Below are 26,994 nucleotides of genomic sequence, written 5' to 3' on the forward strand. Positions count from 1 at the left end.
CAAAAAGACATCTCGCCGCCCTCGCATACGTTAGCTGCTGTTTCTATATCCCTGTGCTGGTGAAAGAAATTTGTGGTGAGGTCTTCGGAGCATAATATTTTGAATGGTCCAATCTCAGCAGTGGTGATCGAAGATTCCTGGTGTGGGCACCAGATTCCTGGTTTGTATCATGACTTTGGGTGCAACGCTGTATCATCTTCTGTATAATGCTGTTATTACTGTTACAAAAACCAGCCTCACGCACAGCGTCATACATTTTTTTTTTAGGCAGATTCTTCTTCTTCTTGTGGGTCAGTTACTCAAGTGTTTCAATAACACTTAATCCATATTCCCCTGCTGGTTTGACAGGTTTTAGCAAGACCTTTGAGCTGAAGAAACCAGCCGTGGACAGAACCCACCAGAAGAGGGTTATTTTTCCAACTAGAAGTCAATCCAGGGGAGTTGTCTAGCCCCCTGTGTTTTTCTGAAAAAGGCTTTGGACTGGGATAACCCTCTCCAGGAATTATGATAACGAATGGACAGATAGTATTCATTTAAATAATATAATAATAATGTATACATTTATTGAAATCAGGTTTTGATGTACAATACATGTCGATTGTGCATGCGGCAGTATTTTGAGAATAGGAAAAAACAGGAAATAACTTATTTTCAAATAACAGTTAGACCCTACAGTGATATACAGTAGGGTTGTGTGACCTGGTCTTGCAGAAGGGCACTGTTTAATGGGGAACTTTACATAGCGAGGCAGAACCTGTCAACGTGTACAAATGCAGCAAATCGAGACAATTAGAGGCAGGAGAAGCTCTTGGCAGTATAGAGATTTGGAAGGACTGTGAAAAAAGGTGGTCCACTAGCCAGAGCTCACCTCTGGAGAAACAGCATCTCGGAGAACACAAGCGAACCACCGTGTTAACAACACACAGACAAGGAGAAACCTGTGGGAATATTTTTATCTGACTTTCCGGTCCCCCCCCCCCCCCCCCAAAAAAAACAAGTTCTTTCACTGGGAAGCAGTGAGTGGAGAACAGATGATGTCTCGAACTTGAAACTGTGCTTGTTCTGCCTCCAGTGTGTGTGTGTGTGTGTGTTGAGCCTCTCTGCTCTGATCCAGCGTGTGTGACCTGGTGCTGCATACTGCTGTAAAGAGTGATGAATCCTATCTGACAGGCACTGGAATCCAGGCTTCATACTGATGTTCCTATAAAGAAGCAACAAGTAGACAAGACAACTAGGCAGCCCTGGTCCTGGAATATCACATTTGGCTCTGGTTTTCATCATGGCAGATCTTAATGACTTAACCGCACCAATTAAGTGGATAAGAAGTCCAATCTTTACCATCTTAGCCCCTTAATTAGATGCTGATTCGAAGCTACACCACAGACCTGCAGGAACTCAGTACTGCAGGACCACATTTTTTTCTACTGCTGAATTGACACCTACTGGTTGGAGTGTTTCCTCAGAACCTTCAACTGCGTGATTAAGTCAGTTTCGGCATTTTCACGAAGAGGGTGTTGGAATACGTTCCCGACGTCTCTCAGAAAGCCCCTGTAGGAAAGGATTGATCCCAACCAACCCCCCCACCAACCCCACTCCGCCCCCTAGCTGCAGTTTAATCTGGAGTCTTTCGGCCTCTTCCAGCAGCACCAGGTCTCCAACAGGGGTCAGGGCTGACTGCGCATCTGGACCTCGATGGCCTTGCTGGGCTGGGCCGGGGGCTGGCTGCTCGTCTCGCAGCGGTAGTGGGGTTTGGGGAGTTCGGCCGTGATCCGGGGTAGTTCCTGTCTCTCCCATTCTCCCTGGAATACGGAAAGGCAGGGCTTTAATTCCAGCCACTTGGTGCAGCACGCTTACCTTTTGTGCAGAAACTCAACAATAATGCAGGGGATAGGGATGGAGTAATAGCCAGCACATCTTTTGTTTCCAGCTGGAATTGGTCCGCCCTTCGTGAATGAACTATGAACCAAATTTGAGTCTTGTCCCGTTCGTAAGACCCTCCTCTTAAGGACGCTCCAGCCCTTCCTTGTTTTTTACTCATCTCCCGAACCTGCTCCCTGTTCCAGCCCCCTTTTCAGTTCCCCTTAAAAGCCAGACGCTCACTCTGTTCCAGGCTCTGCATTGGTTTCCGTACCAGGCAAGTCTGGGACCTGGAAGCGCCTGGTCCCATCAGGTTTTTAGTTCCTGTTCCTGTTCCTGTGCCGGTCCCGACCCGATTCCTGTTTTTAATCCCGTTTGCCTTGGATGGACTGCCCGGTTTTGGACTTTTGCCTCGTCTCGGATTCCCCCTTGGACTCGCTTCTGGACTGTTTGCCTCAGCCACACCTCCCCCGAACAGCAGCGCACCACGGACACGCCCCCTGTTTTCATTCTCGACTCCCGCATGCTTTTCCTCACTCATCCCCGGATTGTGTCGTCTGCATAGGGTCCGGAAAGAACGCCTCCGTTACAAGTCTTCATGAACCACTTGGGTTAATAAAGTATAATCAAAGCAAATAAGCATAGGAGAACATGGATAGAGGAGGCCATTCATGCTCATTTGGGTTGATCGAAGCTCACATGCAGCTATTACCCAAAGGATCTCAGGGACACTGGTTTTGATGACCTACAACCTTTCTGTGTAAAGAAGTGCTTCCTGTTTTCAGTCTTGAATGTGCCCATAGATCCTACTTTCACTCATAATGCTGACGCAGTCCTGTGGCTAGACTTGATCAATACCTCGCAGTCCTAATTCTGGAGGGGAGGGGGGGTGCTGATGTGTCTGCAGATTTTCTAGGTCTCTTTAAGGCAGCTGCACCTGAATGTTAAATTGGTCCAATTAAGCCAGGAAGGAGCTGATTCAGCTTGTTAAGAGCAGAGCTGGAATGAAAACCTTCAGTAACACCAGGCCAACCGGTATCAAGACAGGTCACCCATACTCGAATTTGTAGCCTTGTGTTTTGTTTTTATTCTTGAGTTTTTTTTTTCCTCACTGTATATGCATGACATGTCTTGGGGGGCCAGACTGGTATAAAATCTGTACAGTGGAGCATTGCATGTAAAAATTGTGCCGTATCATCCAGTACAGCTGCGGCCTATTAAATATGATATTATTACCCTTCCTTTTGTGGGCACAAGCTTGTACAATTACAAGGATATTGTAACCCACAGGCCAATTTGCTTGACAAGAATGAATGATATTCAAGTGCAATAGTAACATATTAAACATTCAGTAGATGTAATCTGTTTCTGGTTTTTTTTAAGGTTTAAGCCTTTTTGCAGGCAGACCTAAATCATTTGAACTTATGAACTGGAACATGCCCAGAAGGAACACAGAAAATCTATTTTGAAAGTGAAGCAGGTTTTTTTTTTTTTACAGAGGACAGCCAAATTAAATTCCCATTAAATAAAATGAATTCAGAAGGAGAACAGAACAAGGACACCTGTAATGAGGGTGATTCTCCAAATGTGGTTCTTTGTGAATGGTTGATCCAGATTACATTGTGATTTTATTGATTGTGTGTGTGTGTGATTCTCCAAGGAAACATTTAGAAATCCAAATTGGAGAAAAGTTTGAAAATAAGAGGAAGTATGTGATGGAGTGTCTCATAAAAGATCAGGTATTTTATTATATGTGTTGTGTGAAGGTCTTTTTTCCCCATAAAAATGAAAAAGAATGCCAGGAATTTAGGTGTGTTAGTTTTGAAATCATCAATGATTTTATTTTAACTTGGACTCCATTCGGGTCAAGTGGCTGTAGCAGTGGTTAATCCCCATCTCCAAAGGAAAAAGGCAACTGTAAAGTACACTAGGTTTGAACTGTGGAGCCTTCTGCAGGACTGCACAGGAGAGGGAGTGAGCGATGGGGTGGGACACTCCTCCAGTGTTTGGAACAGTGAGACTGAATCCAAGGGGTACTGTGAAAGGCTTTGCAAAGAATCAGCTGAATGAGTTTTGGAAGGATTTCCGAAGAGATTAGCCAGTGACATCTAGAGCCAGGAGGAAGTGTGAACGCCAGATTTAAAAAATGGCCAAGCAGCAATCTTCCCAGCCCAGTGCTGCAGTGCTCTTAGAAGCAGGGGAGCATGCCTGCTATCTCTGCTATCTAACTTTGCCATGCGTGTATATAATCAGTTCTTCAAATAAAGGGGGTGCACCTCCTGCACAAGGAGATACCAGGCGATCCCCCCCTTTTTAACATAAGTATCTCTGTTGATGGAGTCGTTGATGGAGTCTGCTAGCAGAATCTGTACGTCACTCTGTACCCATACAGTGGTAGGAGCTGTGAACTCCTGCTGAATTCACATGCTAAACTCTCACCTTCACGCTTGCTGTAGCACAGATGCTTCTCCCTCCCTGTACTGAACTCCCATCTTCTGTTCTAAACTCCTGATGGGGACAGAATGTTTATACTTAACTCCTGATGAGAAAGGAATGTTTTAAGTGCCTTCTGAGTCCTAGAGTTTCTTCAGAAAGCCACCTCAAAGACAGGAGGGGAAGGGTGTAGAGAAAAGTATATATAAGCTGTGTAGAGCCATATCCCCTTGGAGCTACTATAACTCCTATGGTCCTTATTGCGGTTCCTTGTATGCATACAATAAAGCTTGTCTTGACGAACGGACACTTCAGGCTCGAATCTCTTGGTTTCTTCACTGTTTAGAATTTACACAACCTGAGAGGATAAAATATTTCGAGGCAGAACCCAGGAGGGAAGGGGTCCTTCATGAGAGCAGAGCTAAAGAGAGGACCGTTCAATGCTTTTGCAATCAGCTCTCAGGTTCAGCCCCTACAACATGCCCCCGATTGTGGTGTACAGCTGGGGGGAGGGCACAGAATTAAGTAGGGAGTACTCACAGGGAACATGACGGCAGACGACTTGTTGCAGTGCATGGAGATGGGCGCTGTGTTGTACAAGGACTTCAGGACATCTTTGCTGAACTGGTCCCAGCGCAGGGCGGCAAACTGTTCAGTCACTGTGGCCGGGTTACAGCTGCACGTCTCCTTGCCCTGGAATCTGGCGCAGCAGGACACAGTGAGGGGCGCAGCACGACCACCTGGCCAGGTAATGTTTTGAGACGGGCTGGGGCGTTTAACATTAAAGTGCAAAATATTAACACGTCACAGCTGAAAATGCTGCCTAAATATCTGTTACAGCAGGGTTCAACTGCTCACTTAATTCTCAGGAAGGAGGGTTTTTTTTAACTCATATTTGTTCCTCACTGAAGATGCCTTTTCCGAGCAGCATACTTTTCGTAGAATATTCTCTTCACAGAGGGCATTGCTTTCAAGTATAAATTCATCTCCAGATTGCAGGCCCACATTAAGCCACAACTCGGACAGAGAAAAGAGATGATAATGTGCACCTGACATGTTTAAACTTCTAAATGGATAAATGCATTTGCGGACAAAAGTGCCTTAAATTAGTGAACTCGCCAGGATGCCTTCACTATAATTTGTCAGGATGTTCAGTACACATCCAAGAGGCGATGCTGACAGATGTGTATATCTGAATAAAACATTTATTGCACTTACTGTAGAGTCGCACTAAATATTGCAATCATTAGTGACTTACTGGCTTCTGCTGGGTGGTAGTCATACCTTTTCTGAAAGGTCTTTTCTGAAGGCATCTCATTGTAGTTTTATTGCATGTCTAATTAAATATTGCTACCCGTCTTCAAACGTCCACACTGGGTTTAACCAAGTCTACAGTAAAGTAGCCACCCAGGAGGTTTCCATTTGGCCCGCTGGCAACTGCTGCACATACCTGTTAATAAAGCTAAAATACTTCTGCAGGTAATCCTCATCCACATGGCTCTTGCAGAGCTCCAGGTCCGTACGTGGATAATAGTGAATGTAATTCACACACATCTCCTCCTCGATCCCAAAGCCTCCCTGTGGCAACAGAAGAAATGTTCTAAAATACATATTTTTCGCTTCAAAATTTCTCTCGATTGTGCAACATGCACCATTGTCTATAAGAGGGACGGGAGAACCTTCGTAACGGCTTGTAAGGAAAGCAGGATCGAGACTTCACAGCCAAGATGCCCACGCCTACCACCTGTAATCCACACCTTTTGCCGACGTTTGCTACAGACCCTTTCTTCAATTTTTTTAATCCTTGTTTTTTTAATCGATTTTTCGATCCTTGTCCTGGAAGACAGAGGGGGTCTGCAGGATTTCAGTCCAGCTCGGCACTTCACCTACATCGGCCTTTGATGGGTTCATCTGGACCAAGCTCACAACCTCTCTTTCTCTATGGGCCGGCACATTTAAGAGAAAATTAAAGAAAACCTGTTGACACACCCACAAGAACTTGACCACTCCTGAATGAGGATGACAGCCAGTAGACTCTGGAAAACATTTATGTTTCATATCAGAAAAACATGGCTGTATCAAGATAATACTGCTAAAATTTTAGAGAAGACTTGAAACTCTCCAACTTTTTAGCAATAGAAAACTAAAGCAAAAGCAGATGTTGATTCTAAAGGAGAATATGGTGGCTCTGTGGCTAAGGATCTGCGCCTGTGGCTGGAAGGTTGCCGGTTCATATCCTGTGGCCGGCAGAGGAATCCTATTCTGTTGGGACCCTGAGCAAGGCCCTTAACCCCAACTGCTCCAGGGGCGCTGTATAAATGGCTGACCCTGTGCTCTGACCCCAAGCTTCTCTCCCTGTCTGTGCATCTCATGGAGAGCAAATTGGGGTATGCGAAAAGACACATTCCTAATACAAGAAATTGTATATGGCCACTAAAGTGATCTTATCTTAACTCATTCAATCCACATCATTTCAGTAAATTGGTGCAACCAGTGCCTCTGTTGGATTGATTATGCCCATTATCTGATCCGATTACTGCACCATTCTCCAGTGGAGCGGATTGTAGCTCCAATTCTGTTCCTGAAGGGCCGGTGTGTCTATGGGGTTTCAGTCCAGCTGAGCTTGTAACGATCTCGATCAGCTCGTGTCTTAACTGGACCAAATGAACAGGCTCTTTCAGCTCTTCAGGTGACCCAGCCTTACAGAGACAAACGTGCAGACCCCAGGCCTCAAGAAGCAGAATTTGTTATAGAGTAAAGGGTTCTGCTCATTCTGGAGAAGCCTAGCCCAGCCCATCAACTGAGAGATGTAACCATTAAATCAGCAGTTTCTAAGGTTTTGGAATGCTGTGTGAATTAAGTCATTTAGTGATCATTTTGACCAGCAGTCAGGTCATCTTACAGCTGAAATAAAATGCTTGAGTTCACTGAATTCACTGAATTGCTTCCCACATCTTTGACAAACAAAACATTTAAATCGAGGTACAAAACCCCTACTGGATTGCAGTATGCATTGTCCTTCCCCTGAAACGAGGTCTTTCCTGGTAACCCTTCAATCATCATTTTCTTAAATCAGAAAAACTCCAGCCCTGGTCCTGGAGAGCCCCCAACCCAGCTATTCTTAAGGGTCTTCCTAAATCCCCACTTCTGAAATGATTTGAAACACTTGTCTTAGCAATTGATCTATTAAGGAAATAGTTTCAATAAAGGGATCACTGGTCTTTGAGAGTTAATGGACACTCTGCTTTTTGTTCCAAATAGTCTCTAAATGACTTGATTGAACACCAGTTGTTTAACAACCTGCAGTTGTTTGCTACAGGTGAATGTTAATACATGATTTAAAGGCTACCTATAAGGACTACTGGACTGTGGTTCTCTAGGAGTAGTGTTGGAGACACGTGAGCTTGAGGTTTGTATTCCCAGTCTCTTGAAACAAGTAATTACATTCATGTATAAGTGCAGAGAAGATCTGAGTTTCATTCGATGAGTGTATGACTCTACGTAATTAAATCTCTGAGGCCTACCTCTGGTGTTTAAGTTGAATGATAATAGTAATGGTTTTTCTATCTGACATTTTTAGCTTTTCTTTCCACCTTTACACCAGGAAAGGGGGGAGCAACATTATTTCATACTGAAGGAATGTTGTTTATGCATTCAAACATTCTATGAACTCTGATTTTAGTTCCTTTGGCTGTAAATCAATGTTACCTTGTTGTTTTATTTTGTTAAATTGTGAAATTAGTGATTTTTTTTCAATCTCTATAGACTTGACCTCGATCTGTGGTGAGTATTGCACTTGAGTGTGGATGTTTTATGTAAGTGCACATCTATTGATGGAATTTTTTGTTACTCAGATTTCTGGTGTCGTCATAATATAGTAATGCTGCACACGTTTACTTCTTGAAAGAAAAAAATCCTTTGGGGAATACATGCATTGTCTACAGGACTATAAGATATTATCTGCTTTGCATCTGAGCTCAACACAAACTCATCCTGACTTCATGATCCGTTCATGTTGTCAATGGAATGTTGTTGGTCTAACAGTCGGTGGTAGTGCTGTACAGGCAATAATTATAGCTGTTCCCCCTCCACCCCTGAGGATCTAATGATTATCACCTTCCCAAAACTGAATTGGTCCCCACTTCTCAAACTGGCTTCCCTTTCAAAACCAAGACGTGTCAGCTGGAGGGTTAAAGCTTTGTGAAACAGCAACTGTCAGTCAAAAGGCCTGGCGAGGAGATGTTTCATTGCAGTGTGTATCCCAGAAACCTTGCCTGAAGGCACATTGACACGCCGTGTTGGAGAAGTGACGGTCCTCTTAATTAATAATTGTACTAACTATTTCCATATCTTGTTCCTGCCGAAAAATAACGGCTGGGTTGGGGGTTTTTTTCTGGATGTGGGACAGCACTGGGATGGGGTTGTTTTTGCTTCTGACGTTTCTCTGGGATTAACGGTAAGAACGATAGTAGCATTACTAGTAACTTGGGCCGCTTCCAATTTAGAATGTAATTAACACCTCAAGAGGCCTGGCGTTTTTATAACGGTTTGTAGAAATCTCCAGGCCACGGACAGCTAGGTCTGCCTAACACTTAGTAAAATGAGTCTGAGCAAGAGTAGATCAAACACTTGCTGAAATTAGCCTTACAGTGAATTACTGTAGTACAATGCTCTGGTTTCATAAGGCAGTGAAAATGTCAGATTGATATTTCTTTTACCATTATTGCACCTTTTTTTTTAAGTGGAGTTCTTTGAATTTATCATAATCTAACAAGTTCAGCCCTCAAGGCTCCTGTGACCATGAAGCTGTACATCATGTGCTTAATTTCACCAAACATTTTTGAACCAGGCCTGCACCTGCTGTGTCGGACGGCACAGCGCTAAACTAAACTAATGAGCCTGGAACTCGAAAGTTCTGTTTCTTGTTCCATTCTGCTGGGATTGAAAAGACCGAGTGGAGGGTCAGATTCACTTAGCATGACCATCACCAGTGCAGACAATTACAGAGCGTGTTGAAAACTCAGGACGGGCTGATATCAGCCAGCTACCAACACTAACGTCTTTTTATTCTTGTACCATTTCGCAATCCATTTCTGCAATTATACATGCAGCAGCACATGCTTTCTTTGAACCAGCGTATTGCAACAACAGTTAAGTGTTCCTGATGTTCTTTTCAAAGGAATTTCTTCATTGGCCCTCTTTCTCACCATAAATTCATCTGGCCCTTTTGTATTATAAATTTGGGTTTGCCGATTTTATTCCTTATCGTGTAGCTACTGAGTGAGGATTTGACCATTAAGAATTGGCTGTCCAGCAGGAATGCCTAGGGTGTGGCCTGTAGGGTCTATATAGGCCCTGTGGCAGGGCTGGCAGTCCTTTCTCAAGCTCTGCAGTGCATGATTGGATAGGAAGAGAGCAGTACGTATTTTAAAACCAGGGCTGCGTTTAAATGCCCTTTGACTGAACTCACCACTGTGGCTCTGTCCCTGTCCGCCGTGTTGTAAACGCATTTAGTCAAAAGGACATCGCCCTGTGGAAATACAAACAGGAGACAAAGGTATTGAACTGAAAAGATCGCATTTCAGGTGGCTGATTCCTCCCTTCCTGTGATTAGTCACAGTCTGTCATAAAGGGTTTTCTGTCTATATATTTCTAATGCTATAAGCTGAATCCTTTGTTGAGGATTGAAGGGTGACTAGATCTGTAGCATTAAAATTGTTTCAAGAACTTGAATTGTCAGCCATTAACTTTCGTTTACTAGCCTACTAGTTAACAAGATGAACTATAAAGAAAACTAATAGTCAAAGTTTTGTTGGTCACAAGATTAAGAGGAAGCCGATTATGAACAGCTGGTGTACCTACAGTATCACATGTATGGATTCATAAGACTTTCAGGTAGAGTTATGGCTGCAGTTCAAGTCAAGTGGCGATGGTATTAAGCATTTCCCTGACATTTGAGCTATAGTGGGATACTTACAGGCAACACCTTCACCATCTTTTTTAGAGTCCGGATGATCTGCAATAATGAAAAGATTCGTTACGTTTCGTGACTGGTGTCCCCGAATGCAATGACTAGAAATGGCTGTTGAATATTTGCATATTTATGTCCTTTTCTAACAAGCAAACAAATCTATAGGAATCGACTGTCATGTTGCGCTATCCACTTTTCACACCTCTGCCTGCTGTCTAGAGTAACAAGTAACTTAATTGGGATTTTCAAAATTACAGAAATGGCGCTTGATGTGAGCCAAAAGTCCAGATGGACAGTGCTAACGTTTGTCTGTTAGCTGTTGTAAATAACATGGGGGGGGAGTCTTTCATTTTAATCAATGTTGTTCGATGTGCGTTTGGTTTGCACGTTGCTTAGTGCTCGAGGAGATTACTGTACAGTATATGGCATGGCAACAGTTAAATGAAAATAAATTTGACCTGGCCTTACAGGGGTTTTCTTAATTAACGGGATGATGTTAAATATTATTATTTTTTATATTTAATTGTTAAACCATATTAATTACAGTTAACAATAATACCTTACTTTTATAGCGCTTTTCTGGACACTCCACTCAAAGCGCTTTACAGGTCATGGGGAATCCCACTACCACCACCAGTGTGCAGCCCCACTTGGATGCTGCGCCAGTCCGCTCCCCACACACCAGCTCTCAGTGGGGAGGAGAGCAGAGTGATGGAGCCAGTTCGGGGATGGGGATTATTAGGAGGCCGTGATTGATAAAGGCCAGGGGGAAATTTGGCCAGGACACCGGGGTAACACCCCTACTCTTTTCGAGAAACATCCTGGGATTTTTAATGACCACAGAGAGTCAGGACCTTGGTTTCACGTCTCACCCGAAAGACGGCATGTTTAGTGTAGTGTCCCCATCGCTGTACTGGGGCATTAGAGTGCAGGGTGAGCGCCCCCTGCTGGTCCCACTAACACCTCTTCCAGCAGCAACCGCAGCTTTCCCAGGAGGTCTCCCATCCAGGTACTGGCCAGACTCACACCTGCTGAGCTCCAGTGGGGCTGCCAGCTGTGAGTTGCAGGGTGATATGTCTGCTGGCTAATACTGATTCAGTCATTATGAAGCACTGCAGTGGAATTGTGGGGGATACCAGCGTGCAGCTCATCGGCCCCCCCCATTGCCCCGACCCACCTGGTAATGGGTGCTGAAATGGTTGTCCTCCTGCAGGATCTCCACCTCCCTGCCCTGCCGCACCAGCGCCGTCCGTACGCTGCGCCCGGTCAGGTGTGTGTGCAGCTGGGAGGCGAAGACCTTGATCCCTCCTGGGGAGAGGGCCTGCGAAGTTCAAGGGGAAACCGTGACCGCCGGTAATCGCGAGCATTTCAAAACGTGCAGGGAGCAGGCAGAGCCCAGGGACCGCTCCCAGCTGCTGCAAGTACTTTCATATCCCGATTCTCTCGTATTAATCGTTTTGAAAACCATCTACTTCTAGAACTAGGCATTTTACCCTTCACACATCATTTATTTTCTAGGCCTTCGCTCTACAATCCGATCTCTAACGCAAAACGGGACCCCAAAACTTGGTTTCTTGGCTGTCGGCACGTTCCACGTTTCCGAATGAGGAGCACGACCCAGATTTCAAATCCCGACCCAAACCTTCTCCTTCGGGAAAGGCTTCTACTTCAGTGATGTCTGTGCCTTCCTCTTTTTGCCCCTTTTCCCACACTCAAAACCCCCGTTTTGTTTTTATCTCTCATCGTTGTTTTTCCTCCCGTAAAGCTCTTTGAGAAGCTACCGTTTAGGACGCTATATAAAATGAAGTGTGTCATTATTATGACCTCACGAGGAATGACAACACCTCAAAATCGAAGCGTAACGGACTATTCTGGAGCGAATATTTGGCTGAACCCACTTGGCTGAGGGCCGACCTCCTGGCCAGAGGACGAGGAGGCCAGGACCCTTCCCCCCCGGCAGGGTAACCAAGGGGCCTCTGCAGAGGTGGAGTTGGGGTGCAGGTGGGATGCAGAAGTCGCACGCGAGGGAGAGAGATATCGCATTTGGTATTTATAGTGTTCGGAGGAGGAAGGATGAAGGGAGTGATTGCTAATCGCTGACAGCTGGGAATGATTGAGAAAGCTTGTTGTCATCCCTCCCGCACTTTAGTTAAATAAACTCCATGATGGGGATTGCCACTGACGTTTGAAGGACAAGAAGAGGTTCCGTTCCGGCTTTGTCCTCTGCAAGCTGGCCGGGTTCTCGAACCCGGATCTGTGCCGCAGTCAGTGAGGTGAAACCGGTCGGGACGGGGGTCTCTGCAGGGCCTGATACTTACGGTCTGTGTGCATTTGGCAGTGCAGTAGCCCGTGAGCTCGAAGCTCTCCTCGTGGGGAGGGATGGCCATCACTGGCGTGTAGACCAGGCCCAGCTCCATTATTCCAGCGTCGTACTTCCTCAGCGTCGGAGTGTAGTAGAGCCGTATCCCAGAAGAGTCCAGCCTCCCTGCAGGGAGAGACTTACTCTGATTCGCCAGAACATCCGGGACCCCCCCCACCCCAGCCCATTTGCTAGCTCGTTTGGTACATACTGCCCATAGGGCTGCTTCAGTCTGGTGCCTGGGGAGCCCCAGCCCGGCGGATTTTGTAGGTAGCTTACAGTATTAAACCTCTGGTTTTCCGAAAGCTTGGTTCAAGTTAACGGGTAGTCTGCATTTCTCAAACCCGTTATTACAATTTGGGTAACAAAATTAAAATTACTGACAGTATAGGAAAAAGCAAATGTACAAATTTTGAATTAAGCCCCAAGTTGCGAACTTTGTGGAAGCTCTGCAAGTGCTGTTGTCGCAATGCCAAAGTGTGAGAGAGTGAGTTCTCACGAATGGCACCATGAAGCGGCCCTTCCTGCTCACTAGTCACTGTAATGACTGATGTTCTGTGATGTGCAGCAGATATTTCACTGCAGAAAGTTTCCAATGTGATCTGCGCGCAGAGTTAACAAGTAAGTTCCACGTATCTGGCAAAGTTGCGAGCGATATTTCTTTTGGATTAAAAGCGCCGTTTACAATGTCATCGGGCCGCTTCACCTCACCAGACGTTGCGTATCATCTATTTTTGTGGTGTGAATTGGAGGCTTCACAAGTTGCCATAAACGTTTTATTTTTATTGTGGTTTGAAATGCACTCGTCAATGTTGATTCTAACCCCGAAATATGAAAATACCACTGTAGTTCCCCTGCAAGGAGGTCATTCTTTTAGCTCATTTACAGATCATTTGGAATGAAAAGCTGCAGCTTGCAATAACCAGGATCTCCTCCCCTGCTTAAACGACTTACTGTACGTCAGTGGGGAAAACTAAAAACAAGCACTTGAGCAAGATCTACAGTACATAGCTGGACTGGGGCTTTCCTGTAACCAGAGATGGTGATCCTGCTGTCCATTAATGCACTCGGACCACTGTGGATTCTGGGCATCCTTCTTCAGCTGAAATTTGTATGGTCCTCTGCGTATCACATGGTCTGTTCTACCCTGCGCACTTTCCTGTTGGTAACGTTTTTCTGCGTTTGGAAGCCACCCTAAATGTATCTGAGAGACCTCTGTCTGTCTTGACAGTTCCACAGCCTTCACTGTTGATGCCCCTGACATCTCGGAGATGACCAGTCTTTTCCCATCTGCGTCATCCAGTTCTACTTTCGTTTTCTGTGTTACTGGTGCTGATCCTTGCCTGAGGTCACCTGATACAGGCATGTGACTCAAATGAGGCTGGGAGAAGCGCCTCTATTTGAAGTATGGAGAAGGTTGAGGCAGAGAGGGTCCTAATATTGTGGCCAACCAGTGCATAACATTCCACTCCATACATAGTGTAGGAGAGAATTTTGTAAAGCCCGATTACTCCGAGTCTTGGCTGCTTTCTTCTAAGGATAACAAATTGCTGAAGTCCCCAGAAGGCAAGAGAAGAGAATTTTTAAGTGACAAGTAAAGGTTTTTACCGTGCTGAGAGGAAATGCAACGTTTCACCTGTGGAGCCTTTTCCTCGAGTGTGAGAAAGAGAGAGAGGAAAGTCAGCAGCTGATGACTTTCCTCTCTTTCTCGCACTCGAAGAAGGCTCCACAGCCGAAATGTCGCGTTCCTTCGCTGCATACGCATGCTGACGCAGCTCCCTCCCTGAATTTTTAAGTGTTCGGGGATGTCGCACGCAGGGACTGTACCTGTGAGCAGCAGTGGATTGTGGTAGTGAACCTCCAGCCGGAGAAATCGTGAGGATCCTGTCCCGCCCAGAGCCAGGCCGGCGTCGTCAGGGTAGTAAAACGCCTGAAAGCACAGGTGTCGTTTTCCACAAGGACAATAACAGGAAGGCCGGTTCTGAGGGCGTTGCCTGTTAGCGATGTTAATCATCCTCTGCGTCAGTTAAAGAAAAATACTTAGGTAGTGTGGCAGTATCATACAGTATGCATGGTTACCTGAATGAGCTCTTGTTAGAGGTCCTGTAATGTACTTGAAAGGTACTGTAGCTGATCTACTCTAAAGCGTTCCTTTAGATGAAAAGCGAGAGTCTTAAACGCGTACTGTACACAAGGCTATGGTTTACTGCGGGATGATACTGTATAAAACCCACCAAGTCTCTTTTCTCTGGCTTGTTAACAGTACTCGGCTTTATTATCGACAAACGGGAGCAGAATGAATCGATGGAGGAAAACGTGCAGGCTTACAGCTTTGTTAACAAATTGAATTGACAATCACGTTGCTGCGCAGACTTGAGATCCAGCAGGGGAGACAAAGGTGACTTTTGAAATAATAGAATCGTTACTTATAGTTACAGTCGCAAGATGTGTGAAAGTCGCTACCCTATAATTTGTTTTTCAAAGGCTGAAAGGTAGAAACTAGACACATGCGAGGACAGTGTGTGCTTTTGTGCAAATCGCTGTATGAATTTTTTTTTTCGAATTTCAACATTGTCGGCCTGATGCGTAAAGTACTGGATGCTGTTTATCAGGAAATGTGCTGGGAATTACTGCATCTCACTCGAGAATCGGAGCTCTATATTAGTGTTTTTTTTAGCTATTTTATTGCGACAATGAGTTATTTTTATACAATGTATTTCAGTGTCACTGTACGACCCTTGCAAAGCTGTTAAAGTTGGAAACTCTCATTTCTAGTATGCAGGATTTTCGTCGCGAATAAAACTTTTTCAACCCTTCACCGATAATGAAGGGATTCCAAATTATACATCTTCATTCCCAAACTAAAGCCCCGCCCGGCCGTATTTTTTAATCTGTCATCACACCTATTTACAACGGTTTTTAGTTAAAATGTTTTAATAATGATTACGCCTAATCCAGTATTTGTAGTATATTGTTATCCAATCTGTGCACACTTGCGTTTGTCTGTAATGGAGTGTCTTGGTTTCTTGAGAGCTACGGTATATCGGGACTTTTACTGCGTGTGCCTTCTCTTCCTCAAAAATATCTACACATACAGTGCTCATTGCTTATTCTTTAGGAGGAAAAGCAAGGTTTTCGGCATCTGGGGCATTGCAACTAGAGATAAACGAGTTCGTGAGATTTTGTTCCATCCTCATACGTCTCTAAATTCCCAGAGCCAACGTTTTTAAGCGTAAACGACAAAGCAGTGACAAACAAAAGTCGGAAAGGAACGACTGTGCACGGCTCCTTGGTTGCTGTCTGATCAGGCAGTAATATACTCAAGTATCTATCTGAATTGAGAAATCACATTTCCTCACCTCTGGTGGGTTTATACAGCAGGGATTATTTATGTAACCGTTCTTGTGGGCCTTCTCCGCTGGTAAATGTTTTGCTAAGATTCAAATGTACATTTTTTTTTATCTCCCCCCTTTTTAAAAAGCTAACAGTTCCACACATTTCAATCTTTTAATCTCATCGTTTCAGCCTGGGTTGGCCAACCAGCGGAAAACGCGATTTGCATTTCAGAAGTATTTCAGCCTTCCTTGATAATCCCAGCTGCGTCTGTTAAAAGAAAGGCGTTTTTTATATTTATAGCTAGAATTACCAGCCGTGTTTTGTTTCTGACTGATATTTACAAAATAGCGTGTTAACCCTTTATTGATTTTGAAAGCATCTATCCATGTAGTCTAGTAGTAGTATGTAGTCGAGTGTTGCACCATTAAAATGTTAATAGAACTGTACTGAATATAGTCAGGTTAACACCGCGAACTTTCAAAACCTCATTAAAGCTAATTTATTTTCCCAGTTTCAGTATTTTTCTGGGGATAAAATCCAATTTTTTTTGTTTTAAAAGAATTAACATCAGACCTAATGATGTCGCAGTCTTGTGTTTTCCTTTACGCTCGGATTGACTATCTATGAGCAAGCGAAGCGACACGAGTCAAAGACCGTCTTCCTTTTCTAACTTTGCGTTTTCTGGGCGAACAATATGTTCCTCCTACTGGAACTCTTTATATTTCTAAAAAGGTTTGGGATCAGATAAAGTCCCATAAAAATAAGCGACCTTTTATGTAATGAAAATGTTTACCTTTGTTCATCTTTTTAAAAAATACTGTTAACTAGCTACAGTACGATGCCAATTCGAGTGACTTGGAAAATCGATGTCCGGATCAATCGAAAATAGTAACTTTTACTCGTTCCTTGCAGGAAAAAATCGTCTGCAACAGTTTTTGTAGCGCCTTCGGGCATTGTTTTGGAAAGTGGCAGCGCATACTAGAGATTACATTACAAGTTATATTCTGCACACCGAACTGAAAGCACTAATACTATAACGAGTCTATATTATCCTCCTCGATATCTGAATTCTAAGATAAGCACGTGATTTGCTGACTAAAACATATCGATTGCTGCGTACCCAATGCGCAATCTTTTTAAATCCAGGAGAGAAATACAGTATGTGTGAAAACTGGCTTACTGAAGCAATAATCCAAATAAGACCTTAATGTGAATAAGCGCCTCTTGGACTTGAGGAGCACATGCAACATTTAAACAAGGCCAAATCTTCCTTATCTGTCCTGAAATCTTATACTATACATCTTCAGATTTACATATGTCTGCCCAAGGACACTGTCTTTATCAGCTTGTTTTTTAATCCGCATTAGAGGAGCCCTTAATATTTCTCATGTTTCCAATCTCACTCTAGATGCGGAGCACAGTGCTGACCCTTCCACATTAAAGCTCAAATAGTAAGGAACTGTCTACGCCGTTCAATCTGCAGCCTCTGATAAGTTGCTGTCAAGTGACCAATAAAATATCTCCTTTCTTTACTTTTTTGAGCACAGAAAAGCCCTTTCAAACCCATGGAAATCTAACTAGACCTTCGTGTTCTGCTTTGAACAAAAAGACAGCTGTCACCGTATTAACTTTTGTTACTATTGCTATTATTCTAGCAAAAAAAACACCTTTTGATCTTCTGAGGGGTGTCTGAATGTCCTTCCAAAATTGCAATCACAAGAGATACTGTTACAAAAAATGATGAGGACACAGAATTCACACTGAACAATCTACAGTATGTCCAGAATTCAGACCAGGTTTAGTGTAAGTGGTCACGTTACTCCTATCCTGGAGTCCCTGTACTGGCTTCCTGTCAGGTTTCATGTTGATTCAAAAATCCTCCTGCTCGCCTATAAGGCACTGCATGGCTCGGCACCTCAGTACCTGTCTGAGCTATTATCACCCTACTCCCCACCTCACAGCCTTCGCTCACAACCTCTAATTCTGATCTCCGGTCTGTACCCCAAGCCCGACTACACTCTATAGGTGACAGGGCCTTCTCCTGCTGCGCCCCAAAGCACTCTATCCCAGAGGATATCAGAGAGTCGCCTTCTCTAAACTCCTTCAAATCCAAACTCGAAACCTTCTTCTTTAGAAGGGCCTTTATTTAACTGGTTCTGTTCCTTACCCCTCTGCTCCTACTGTATCCAGTACCCCCCCCCCCCATCTACTGTCTCCTCTCATTGTGCATTTTCAATGCATATATTTTGTTGTCCCGTAAAGTGCTTTGAGAAGCCACTTCCAAAGCTGCTATATACAAATAAAGTTTATTAGTATTCCGATCTACATCAGCGCTCCAGTCCCTCTCGTGCGTAGCTTCCTGCAGCTCGGATTCGCCCCTGGGAGATGTATGGAGGGAGTGTACCTGCGCGCCCATGGCCCAGGCTGCCAGGACGTGGCGGCAGTAGTTGATGCTCCGGGGTTTCATCTTGGAGTCGCAGGGGCCGCTGTACTGGGGGACGGAGTCGAACTGCGGGGCGCACTCGAACACCTCGATATGGTGAACGATGGCTTCGTTCCCGGGGGTGATCACGGATTCGTACTGAGGGCAGAGCGGAAATAAGTACATGGCTTATTGTCTCTGCAGTGGGGGCACAGTGGAGCTTACTTACTCCATAGTGTCTGGCAACGCTGGCACATGACATGCCTGCCTGCACCATGCCAATGGCCCTCTCCCTTGCTTCTGGTTGACAATCAAGGCACTATGGAAAGCACAGGAAACTAAGTGTGGCCTTTTTCATGCAGTGACCTAAGCTTTGAATTGAATTGAGGCCTTTCTTAAAGGTGACCTGATCAGGCACTGTTCCACCCAGACCTCGTTGGGTAAAAGTGCGCCTAACGAGCTTTCGTGTGATTGGCAAGTTGCAATGCCTCACTGCACCAGCTGTATTGCTGGTCAGAGGGCTTAAAACAAATTGGCAACTTTTTTTGGGACAGTGCATAAGCTATAAGTCTAGTATTCTCATTCCAGAAAATGGCACATTTTTTTTTTCCCATCCATATATAATACACCTCTTCCCCCCCGCCTATTGGAGAGCGAGTAAGGTCTCTGAGATTAGTGAACTGGACTTTACCATGACAATGTGGTTTTTCGGCATGTGTGCTGGCAGCTCGTAGATGTGGCACCAGTACGTGGTCTCCTGGCTGGGAATGGTCACGCTGGGCGCAAGGACCTCCAGGGTGCGGACATCAGGAGGCAGCCTGGGAGCTGGGATGTCGGGCCTGAGGAGCTGCACGCGCTGGACTCCACAGCTAGCCAGAGAGTGGTTGAGCATCTGCAGGGAGGTGACCGGTCGGTCCAGCACACCGTACAGGAGGTGCACCGTGCCCTCCTACGGCACATTGAGAAGGGGGCAAAAGGTCAAAGGTCAGGACCCACAATTCCGTATTTGTCAGCCATCTTGCCCAGAGACTTTAAAATGATTAAGGCAGAGTGAGAATTTTAGGTAAGGTACATTGTGCATTAAGAGGTAAGACCATGTGGAAGAGTATTGAAGCTTGCACAGAAAAACTGGGCTGTACAAATAAAACCTCTGGAAGACGGGACTTGATAAACAAAGGGTGAGAAGGAACAGTCTATATTTAATGCACCGCTGATGCTGTGTGCTGAGCTTCCCTCGTGGTTGGCACATGGAAACAAGGTGCTATTGCCACCTTGGTTAAATTGGCAACCAGCCAGGTTCTTCACCTCACTCTCACCCGTGCCTGAGCCCTTTCTGCAAAGTGGAAGCCCAGCTGAGCAATGTGATTGGAGAGCAACAGAAGCCTTTTGGATGCTTGGCCTGCTGTATGGATTTGACTATCATGGAGGTATTTCCCTCATCTTGGATCACCCCTAAAGAAGTGAACGATTGCCCACACCATGACTTACTAAATGCAAACTGCCTTGGAGGAGCTCCAGAAGGTATGAGATTAAGACATTTCTTTTCACTGAAGTGTGCATGCACACATCTTTTATGTGGTTAATATGGTGACAACCGTTTGTGTGAGCAGAGTTAGTAAGAGTCAGGAGGCTGATGTGCTTGACTTTTAACCCCACCCCACCCCCATATTTATTGAGGGTGTACCTCAATGAGATAGTCTTTGGGGTCACAGGTGCTAAAAGGCCTCTTGAAAAGCAGGTAGAATCCTTCTGGAGCCCTGTGGGTTTCTAGCAGCTCGTAGTTCTGCTTCTCGTCCAATCTTATGTTTCCCTGAGCATCGCTCCAGGCATCCTGAGGAGAGAGAGAGAGAGAATGAAATCTGAAACGAATCCTTCAGTTTCTGTAGCGAACTACTGAAATTCTGGTTACAATGTAGAACAGCATGAATTGACACACTAGCACTTAAGTGATGGACAACCCCTATATAATGGTCAGTAAGGTATTAATTTCCGCTGATCTCTAAGAAATATCTAATGATATTATAAGTCATGTATTAGGCACCACTCAGCAAGCTGTGTTTCACTAAGAAAGCAGTAATGCCTGGCTTGCAAGTGACTTTTACTCTCACGTGATACTGAATTTCTGAATCCGGGAGCCATCTGTGTGCACTGCAGGACAGCCACAGGACCAGATCATGATGATATCTCACCCTGGAGTTTCAAGGCCAGAGAGTACAGTGTACGTTTCGTGCCTGTTTCAAATGCACCACTTGAGCACTCTTCTCTGCATTGAGGAGGACAACGAGACTGAGATTTCACAAAAGCCCGTATCCCACTGAGACCCTCCAAAGAATTGCTTTAAAGCACTTGTCCAAGACTGTTTTCTTGATTGATTGATTGTTTTCTAAACCTCTTTATCAAGTATGGGCCCCACAGTCTAGACCCCTAAGCAACAGGTACACGGCAGGATACACTGTGGACGGAATGCCAGTCTATTTCAGGGCAGACGCAGACACACACACACTCACATCGGGGCCAATTTTACAATTAACCCACCAGTATGTTTTTGGACTGTGGCAGGAAACCGAAACGCCCAGAGGAAACCAATGCAAACACTGGGAGAACATGCAAACTCCACACAGACAGCACCCCAGCTCCATGAGGTAGCAATGCTAACCCCTACGCCACTGTGCCACCCATAATCACCCCAGATATGCCTATAGTTAATTCCAGATTTCATGCCCTACACACCTCATTAGAACACAGCTGGTCCTGACAGCTGCTTCGTTCACACTCTTCGAAGACTGTGCTCTTTCATTTTTCTTTTGAGGGGAAAGAAAGAGAGGGAACTTTGTTTGGATTGTAGAAAAGCACCAAAGATGTGCTTTGGTGGAAAAGGATGCACTTACATAATGTATCGCATTGGTTGACTTCTTCTTTTCTGTGGCGAATTAAATAAGATTCGAAATATTTTTGCCCACGATAGCAGCTCAGGAGCCATAATGAGCAGAATAAAGATGTTAAGCTTTCTCCATTAACCAGAGCCACATTTCGTCAATATTAATGAGTTTTTCCTACAAAAGATCCTCGTCAGCTTAATTATAATTATGATTTCTAAGTAGACCCGTCTGAGGATTTCAGGGGGCTTTAAAAGAGCTAAAAAAAAAACCTCTGAACCTCTGAACAGTGTGAAGTAAAGTAGAAGGTAAATGCAGTTTCAACCCCTTGCCTGCATTAACACTGTTAATATGTGCTGGTGTGATACACTAGTGAATCCCAGGAAATACTGTATATCAGATCATATTCCATGATTCTGACTTTTTTACTGAACATTCACTGTCATCCAGTCCAATTTACTTAAACATCACATACAGTATTGTATACACAGTGGTTCAGGTACAAACCCATTATGTCTAACTGAACCACAGCTATTCAGAAAAGCTCCGTTAGGTATCTTGCAAAACGCAACTAATGCAGGAAGACAGCACCGAACTCCCTGTAGTACACTGGGGTAAAATTAGAGTACAACACTGAAATCGTGGAAAATGTATAGAGCATAATGGTAGAATGATAGTAAACGTTATTACACAAATAAACCATCTTCCCCAGTTAATACCTTTACATAAAGCACAAACCAACAGCACAGTTTAGAACAGAGTATACAGATTTCGGAAGTTGATTAAATGGCTGTGGGTTTGGTTAATTGATTATTCATGACTGCTGATGAGAAAATGTGTCTTTAAACACAAAATGACCACTTTAGTGAGAGTGTTGACTGGCCGTGAGGTGATTTAATTGGTTGAGTGTCAGGTCCTCGGAAAATCCCGAAAGAAAAACATATAAAGGAACCGATATTCCTAGCTTATCTAGCTGTACTGGATGTTGGAGGATGAAATAAGCCAGGGCACTTTTACTCGTCTTCTGGGATGATCACAGACAGTGTTTTCTAACTTGGCAAGACATTACAGCCAAGCTCTGTCCATTCATGATTCAGGCTTAGATTTGGAAGACCACGGATCCCAACATCTGTAACCAGATGCAACCGATCTCTGGTTGTGGTATTTGAGGGCCACCTGGCTTCACCTGGCGCTAAACTGATCAGGTCCTGGAACCTCGCCTGTGGGCTCACCCTGATACGACAACATGTGTGAAACTGGCCATCTTGTGAGCTGACAGTGTGGCAGTGGTGTTGAGAATTCCTCGTTTTCCAGACTTGAGCCCCACTGAGTGTTTGAGAAATGTACTAACGTGACCTCTGGCACTTAGGGCTCGGAGACCATGCTTGCCCATGTTCTAGAGCAGGAATGAGACAGAATTCCACACAGCACGTGTCCCAGATTGTCAGCTAGGATTGCTTCCACAAGTGACCAGACACAGGCTGTGACCTTGGCAGTAGACCACCCCATTGATCAACCCTCTTGATGACCAATACGAATCAAATATGATAAATTGACCCGAGCCGCGTCCATCTGTTAAAATGTCCGTTCACCTGCTGCCCAGAGAAATAATTTTCCTCGTAAGACAGTAGCTGTGTGCTTTCTGCAGTTCTAAGTGATAAGTTTCGGATGATGTTCGGTATAAACTTCTCTCTGCCTTTTTAAACAGGCAGGTGGGAAGGAAAGGTCTGAAAACAGTCTCTGCATTTTCAGAAAAAAAAAGTGTCACTGAGTCAGGAAAAGGTTGAAAATAAAGTATAAATTTAAAACGATTTCGCTTAGCATATTTGTGAATCCGATGTTTCAGACATTCAAAATCCTGGCAACGGTGTTCAGTTCTTCAGCCCTATCTGTCTTTGTGTTGGAAGGTTAATTATGATGACTACTGTAGTTTCCTATTACAGAAGTGAATATCAGTGCTCACCTTTCCTAGTCATGTCTTTTAGAACACTACATGTAGTAGCTGAACCAGAAGGCAGAAGCTTGCAAATACCCTAGGTTTAGATCTACCACGGGAAAAAATACATCTGAAGGTACTTCGCAAGACCAGCTTCCACTGATGTTTCAGCTTCACAGTCTCAGTCCTGTTGTCCTGTCTACTGTGGAACTAGAGTTCTAGCCTGTGCATTTCCGTCATCCAGAAAAGGCTTAATTCATTCCGTTCTCCACCTATCCACCACACAATCACGCAGAAGCATGACAAACGCTAGTTTCGCCTAATGCATTTTCCATTCTCAGACGAACGCAGTTTTAATTGCGTTTTTTTATTATTCTACAAGAAGCCCCGTTTGTCTGGATGCCCCAAGTTTCCCCGTGGGCTTTGTAATTAAGTGCATTCGTTGAAAGACCTGCGGTTTTTCCTGCTACCTATCAGTCAGAGAAATGCCGGGATATTTGGTGCATTGAAAAAACATTACCCCCTCCCCTCAAGGCCAAAGTGTGGCGCTTACCCCGAAGTAGGACTTGAACCCGTCGCTCCACAGCACAGCCAGGTCGGCATTCAGAAACTCTCCCCGGTCCGACATCCCGAAGAGGACTCCGTAGCGGAGGTCTTTGACCAGGAGCTTGAAGCACAGCTCCTGCAGGGGGTAGCTGACGTTCCAGGAGAGTTGCAGGTTACCCTGGGGGTCCAAGGGCACCTGATAAGGGAAGGAGTCGCCCCCCGAGCCGGCTGCCTGATAGGACGCCACCAGGATGAGGACCAGCGTCCCGAGCATGGTAAAGTACATCACCGCCACCTCGCTCGCCCTGAACTTAAAGCACCAAGCGTTCATCTTATCGCCTACACCGTCGCAAACGCAGTGTTGTGCATCTGATTGTTTTTTTGGGGGGGGACTTTCTCAGTCTCTGCCTCGCCCTGTTCGCTTTCTCTCTGCCATTTAAATGCTCCCTGCCAGAGCAGCTGGTTGTCTGGTGTGGCCTAATTGGGTTAGTTTTGTTGACTCAATTCGATTGTTTGCAAAGCCCTCTGGTCAAACACTTCTCCACATATCTGCTTGTCTTTAATTGGGGCCCTTAATTGATCATGGACATTATCAATGAGCATTGGATCCGCCTAAATGAATTTTATTGCCTAGTTAATCTTTGCTGGAGTTCTGTGGGGCACTATATGCTCCCAGGCAACTTGATGCTGTCTGTTTTGTGAAATTCAGCTCCCATAAAGTTCAAGTGTCTTATATCACTGTGTCTAGACCAGAATCCATAGACTGTTAGGAAGGAGGGTTTCGGGGGGTCTGGAATACAAAGAGTTTTGGACTGCATTTAACAGTGAGTGTTTTGCCAGAAGGAGCTGTTACTTTAGCAGCTGGAGATTCTATATTTATGGCCAGCAGCCATATCACTCTGCAACTCACAGCTGGCAGCCCCACTGAAGCTAAGAAGGTGTGAGCCTGGTCAGTACCTGCATTGGAGACCTCCTGGGAAAAACTAAGGTTGCTGCTGGAAGCAGTGTTAGTGGGGCCAGCAGGGGGCGCTCTCACCCTGCGGTCTATGTGGGTCCTAACGCCCCAGTATAGTGACGGGGACACTATACTGTAAACAGGCGCTGTCCTTCGGATGAGACGTAAAACCGAGGTCCTGACTCTCTGGGGTCATTAAAAATCCCAGGGTGTTTCTTGAAAAGAGTAGGGGTGTAACCCCGGCATCCTGGCCAAATTTCCCATTGGCCCTTACCAATCATGGCCTCCTAATAATCCCCATCTATGAACTGGCTTCATTACTCTGCTCTCCTCCCCACTGAGAGCTGGTGTGTGGTGAGCGTTCTGGCACACTATGGCTGCCGTCACATCATCCAGGTGGGGGCTGCACATTGGTGGTGGTGGAGGGGATCCCCATTACTTGTAAAGCGCTTTGAGTGGAGTGTCCAGAAAAGCGCTATATAAGTGTAAGCTATTATTATAATAATAATATTTAAAAGCTGCCATCCCCAAAGGATGACCTCCCTGCTTTATGCCAAAACAAGTATGATCTTTAACTCCAAAGCTCAGGGCTTCATGCAAGACTATTTAAATTATTTTAAGAGCAATAACATAAGACAGATTAGCAATGAGGACAGCATCTTTTTCAGTTGGTTGCTCGTGGCTTAATGATCCAAGAACTCCGTCAAGCTGTTTTTATATGATCCCACCAATCCAGTTCCAACAGCATACGGATTTCTTCATCATATTGACTACAGCACACGAATGTCCTTCAGGATATTGATACCTGAGTTAAATCCCCAAGCAATCGTCTCTGTTCAGAGCTGAGAAGATTTAGTTTCTGTCATCTGCTCAAATATGACATTACCTGGTTTATACAGAACCTAGGAAGAAGGTGTAACTCAGTTAAGCAACTAATGAGCTCAGTTCCATAATTAAGAGGTCAGGTGGAATGATCATGTGAGAAGACGTTTGTGTCCCTTTCATGGAGCACTGTACAGGAGCCCGTGTTTGAAGGGTGGCCCCAACTCTCTCCATAAACCGGGCTTCTTGAATCATGAACTTTTCCGAAGCTTTAATTTTCAAATGAAAATTCCAGAACTTTTTTTTTCTACACTAGAAAACAGACCTGGGGACAATTTAATATTTTGTCAAACGAACTTTTTTTTAACCAAGTAGGCATGAATAGAAAAGACAAATATGTTTTAATACAATGGGTCGAGACTGGTTATTGATACCAACTACAGTAGTTGAATTACTCTCTGTTCTAAAAACATTAATGTCGGTAATTAGAAAGCTTTCAGCTATATCCCAGATCTAATAACACAGTAATTCTTAAAAATATTGGCAATTCCAGAAAACATGGCCATTTTATAAGAGAATCTGGAAATGACTCTCCTTTTTAAGTGGAATATAACAAATTGTAGGAGGTTTTAAAATGTAAAATACTATTTGTTCAACATTTCAAACTTTATCTTCTCTTTCCCTAGCACAGGAACTTGACAATTTAGAGACACCCGTTATCCTAGCCAGAATGTCATTGGGAAGGTGGAGGAAACTAGGGCACATGGAGAAAAGTGTCAATGAGAGAACATACAAACTCCACACGGAAGGTATCATGTCCTGGTATGATATGGGAACCTAGATCCCAAGAAATTATTCAGTAGAGCGAATAGCCACACCACTATGTCACTGGAACTTTGCTTATCCCAGTTATCATAGAGTGCTGACACCAAAAGACCACTTGTTATAAAACAGGAGCTTGGTTGATGAGCTGTCTAATCCAGCCGGTTGTGCTATTTTGTTTTTAAAAGTTCTAGTGAGGAGCTGCATCAGCCTGCACAGGTGGCAAAGGAGCAATTCAAGGTTAATTCCATGCTAGAAAATAAAAAAACAAACAGTTTCTGCTCAATCCACTGTATGCGTGTCAGGCACGAAAAGGATGAAGTCCTATTTTATAGTCGGGCAGATCCAGTTCACAGCCTGATTAAAATATAGCCTTGATAGGGCTATAAGTCTGCATTTTTTTTCTGTGCACAACCTGTTTCATTTGTACTGATTCAATTACTGGAGTCTGACATCGTTTCCCACAGATTGTACATAGGTAAATTCTGCAAGTGGAACACCACCAAGCACAAAATGGAGCAGACAAAAACACAGTCATGGCACGTGCCCCAGAGGACAAAAGCTCGCATTGGGGGCTAGCATAACGCTAGCACTGACGCATTTTTGAAAGGACAAACAGATTCAGCGGTTGATGGTGTTCGCCTGAACACAGCAGGTCT

At 44.6% G+C, this 26,994-nt stretch overlaps 1 protein-coding gene across 1 annotated transcript; it reads right to left on the bottom strand.

Annotated features, from left to right (window-relative positions):
* Positions 1-532: 532 nt before the first annotated feature.
* On the bottom strand, positions 533-24,067 carry dbh (dopamine beta-hydroxylase (dopamine beta-monooxygenase)). Its single transcript, XM_088940617.1, has 12 exons — positions 23,744-24,067; positions 20,063-20,209; positions 19,070-19,327; positions 18,361-18,537; positions 14,448-14,550; positions 12,580-12,746; positions 11,439-11,582; positions 10,268-10,306; positions 9,761-9,820; positions 5,741-5,868; positions 4,831-4,990; positions 533-1,799 (listed from the first exon to the last, which is right to left on the bottom strand). Exons 1-12 carry the CDS (start codon positions 24,065-24,067, stop codon positions 1,665-1,667), a joined length of 1,842 nt encoding a protein of 613 aa, XP_088796743.1. The 3' UTR covers positions 533-1,664.
* Between the last annotated feature and the right edge of the window lie 2,927 nt (positions 24,068-26,994).

The sequence above is a fragment of the Atractosteus spatula genome, chromosome 23 (assembly GCF_055471065.1).
Source record: "Atractosteus spatula isolate fAtrSpa1 chromosome 23, fAtrSpa1.hap1, whole genome shotgun sequence".
NCBI lineage: Eukaryota > Metazoa > Chordata > Actinopteri > Semionotiformes > Lepisosteidae > Atractosteus > Atractosteus spatula.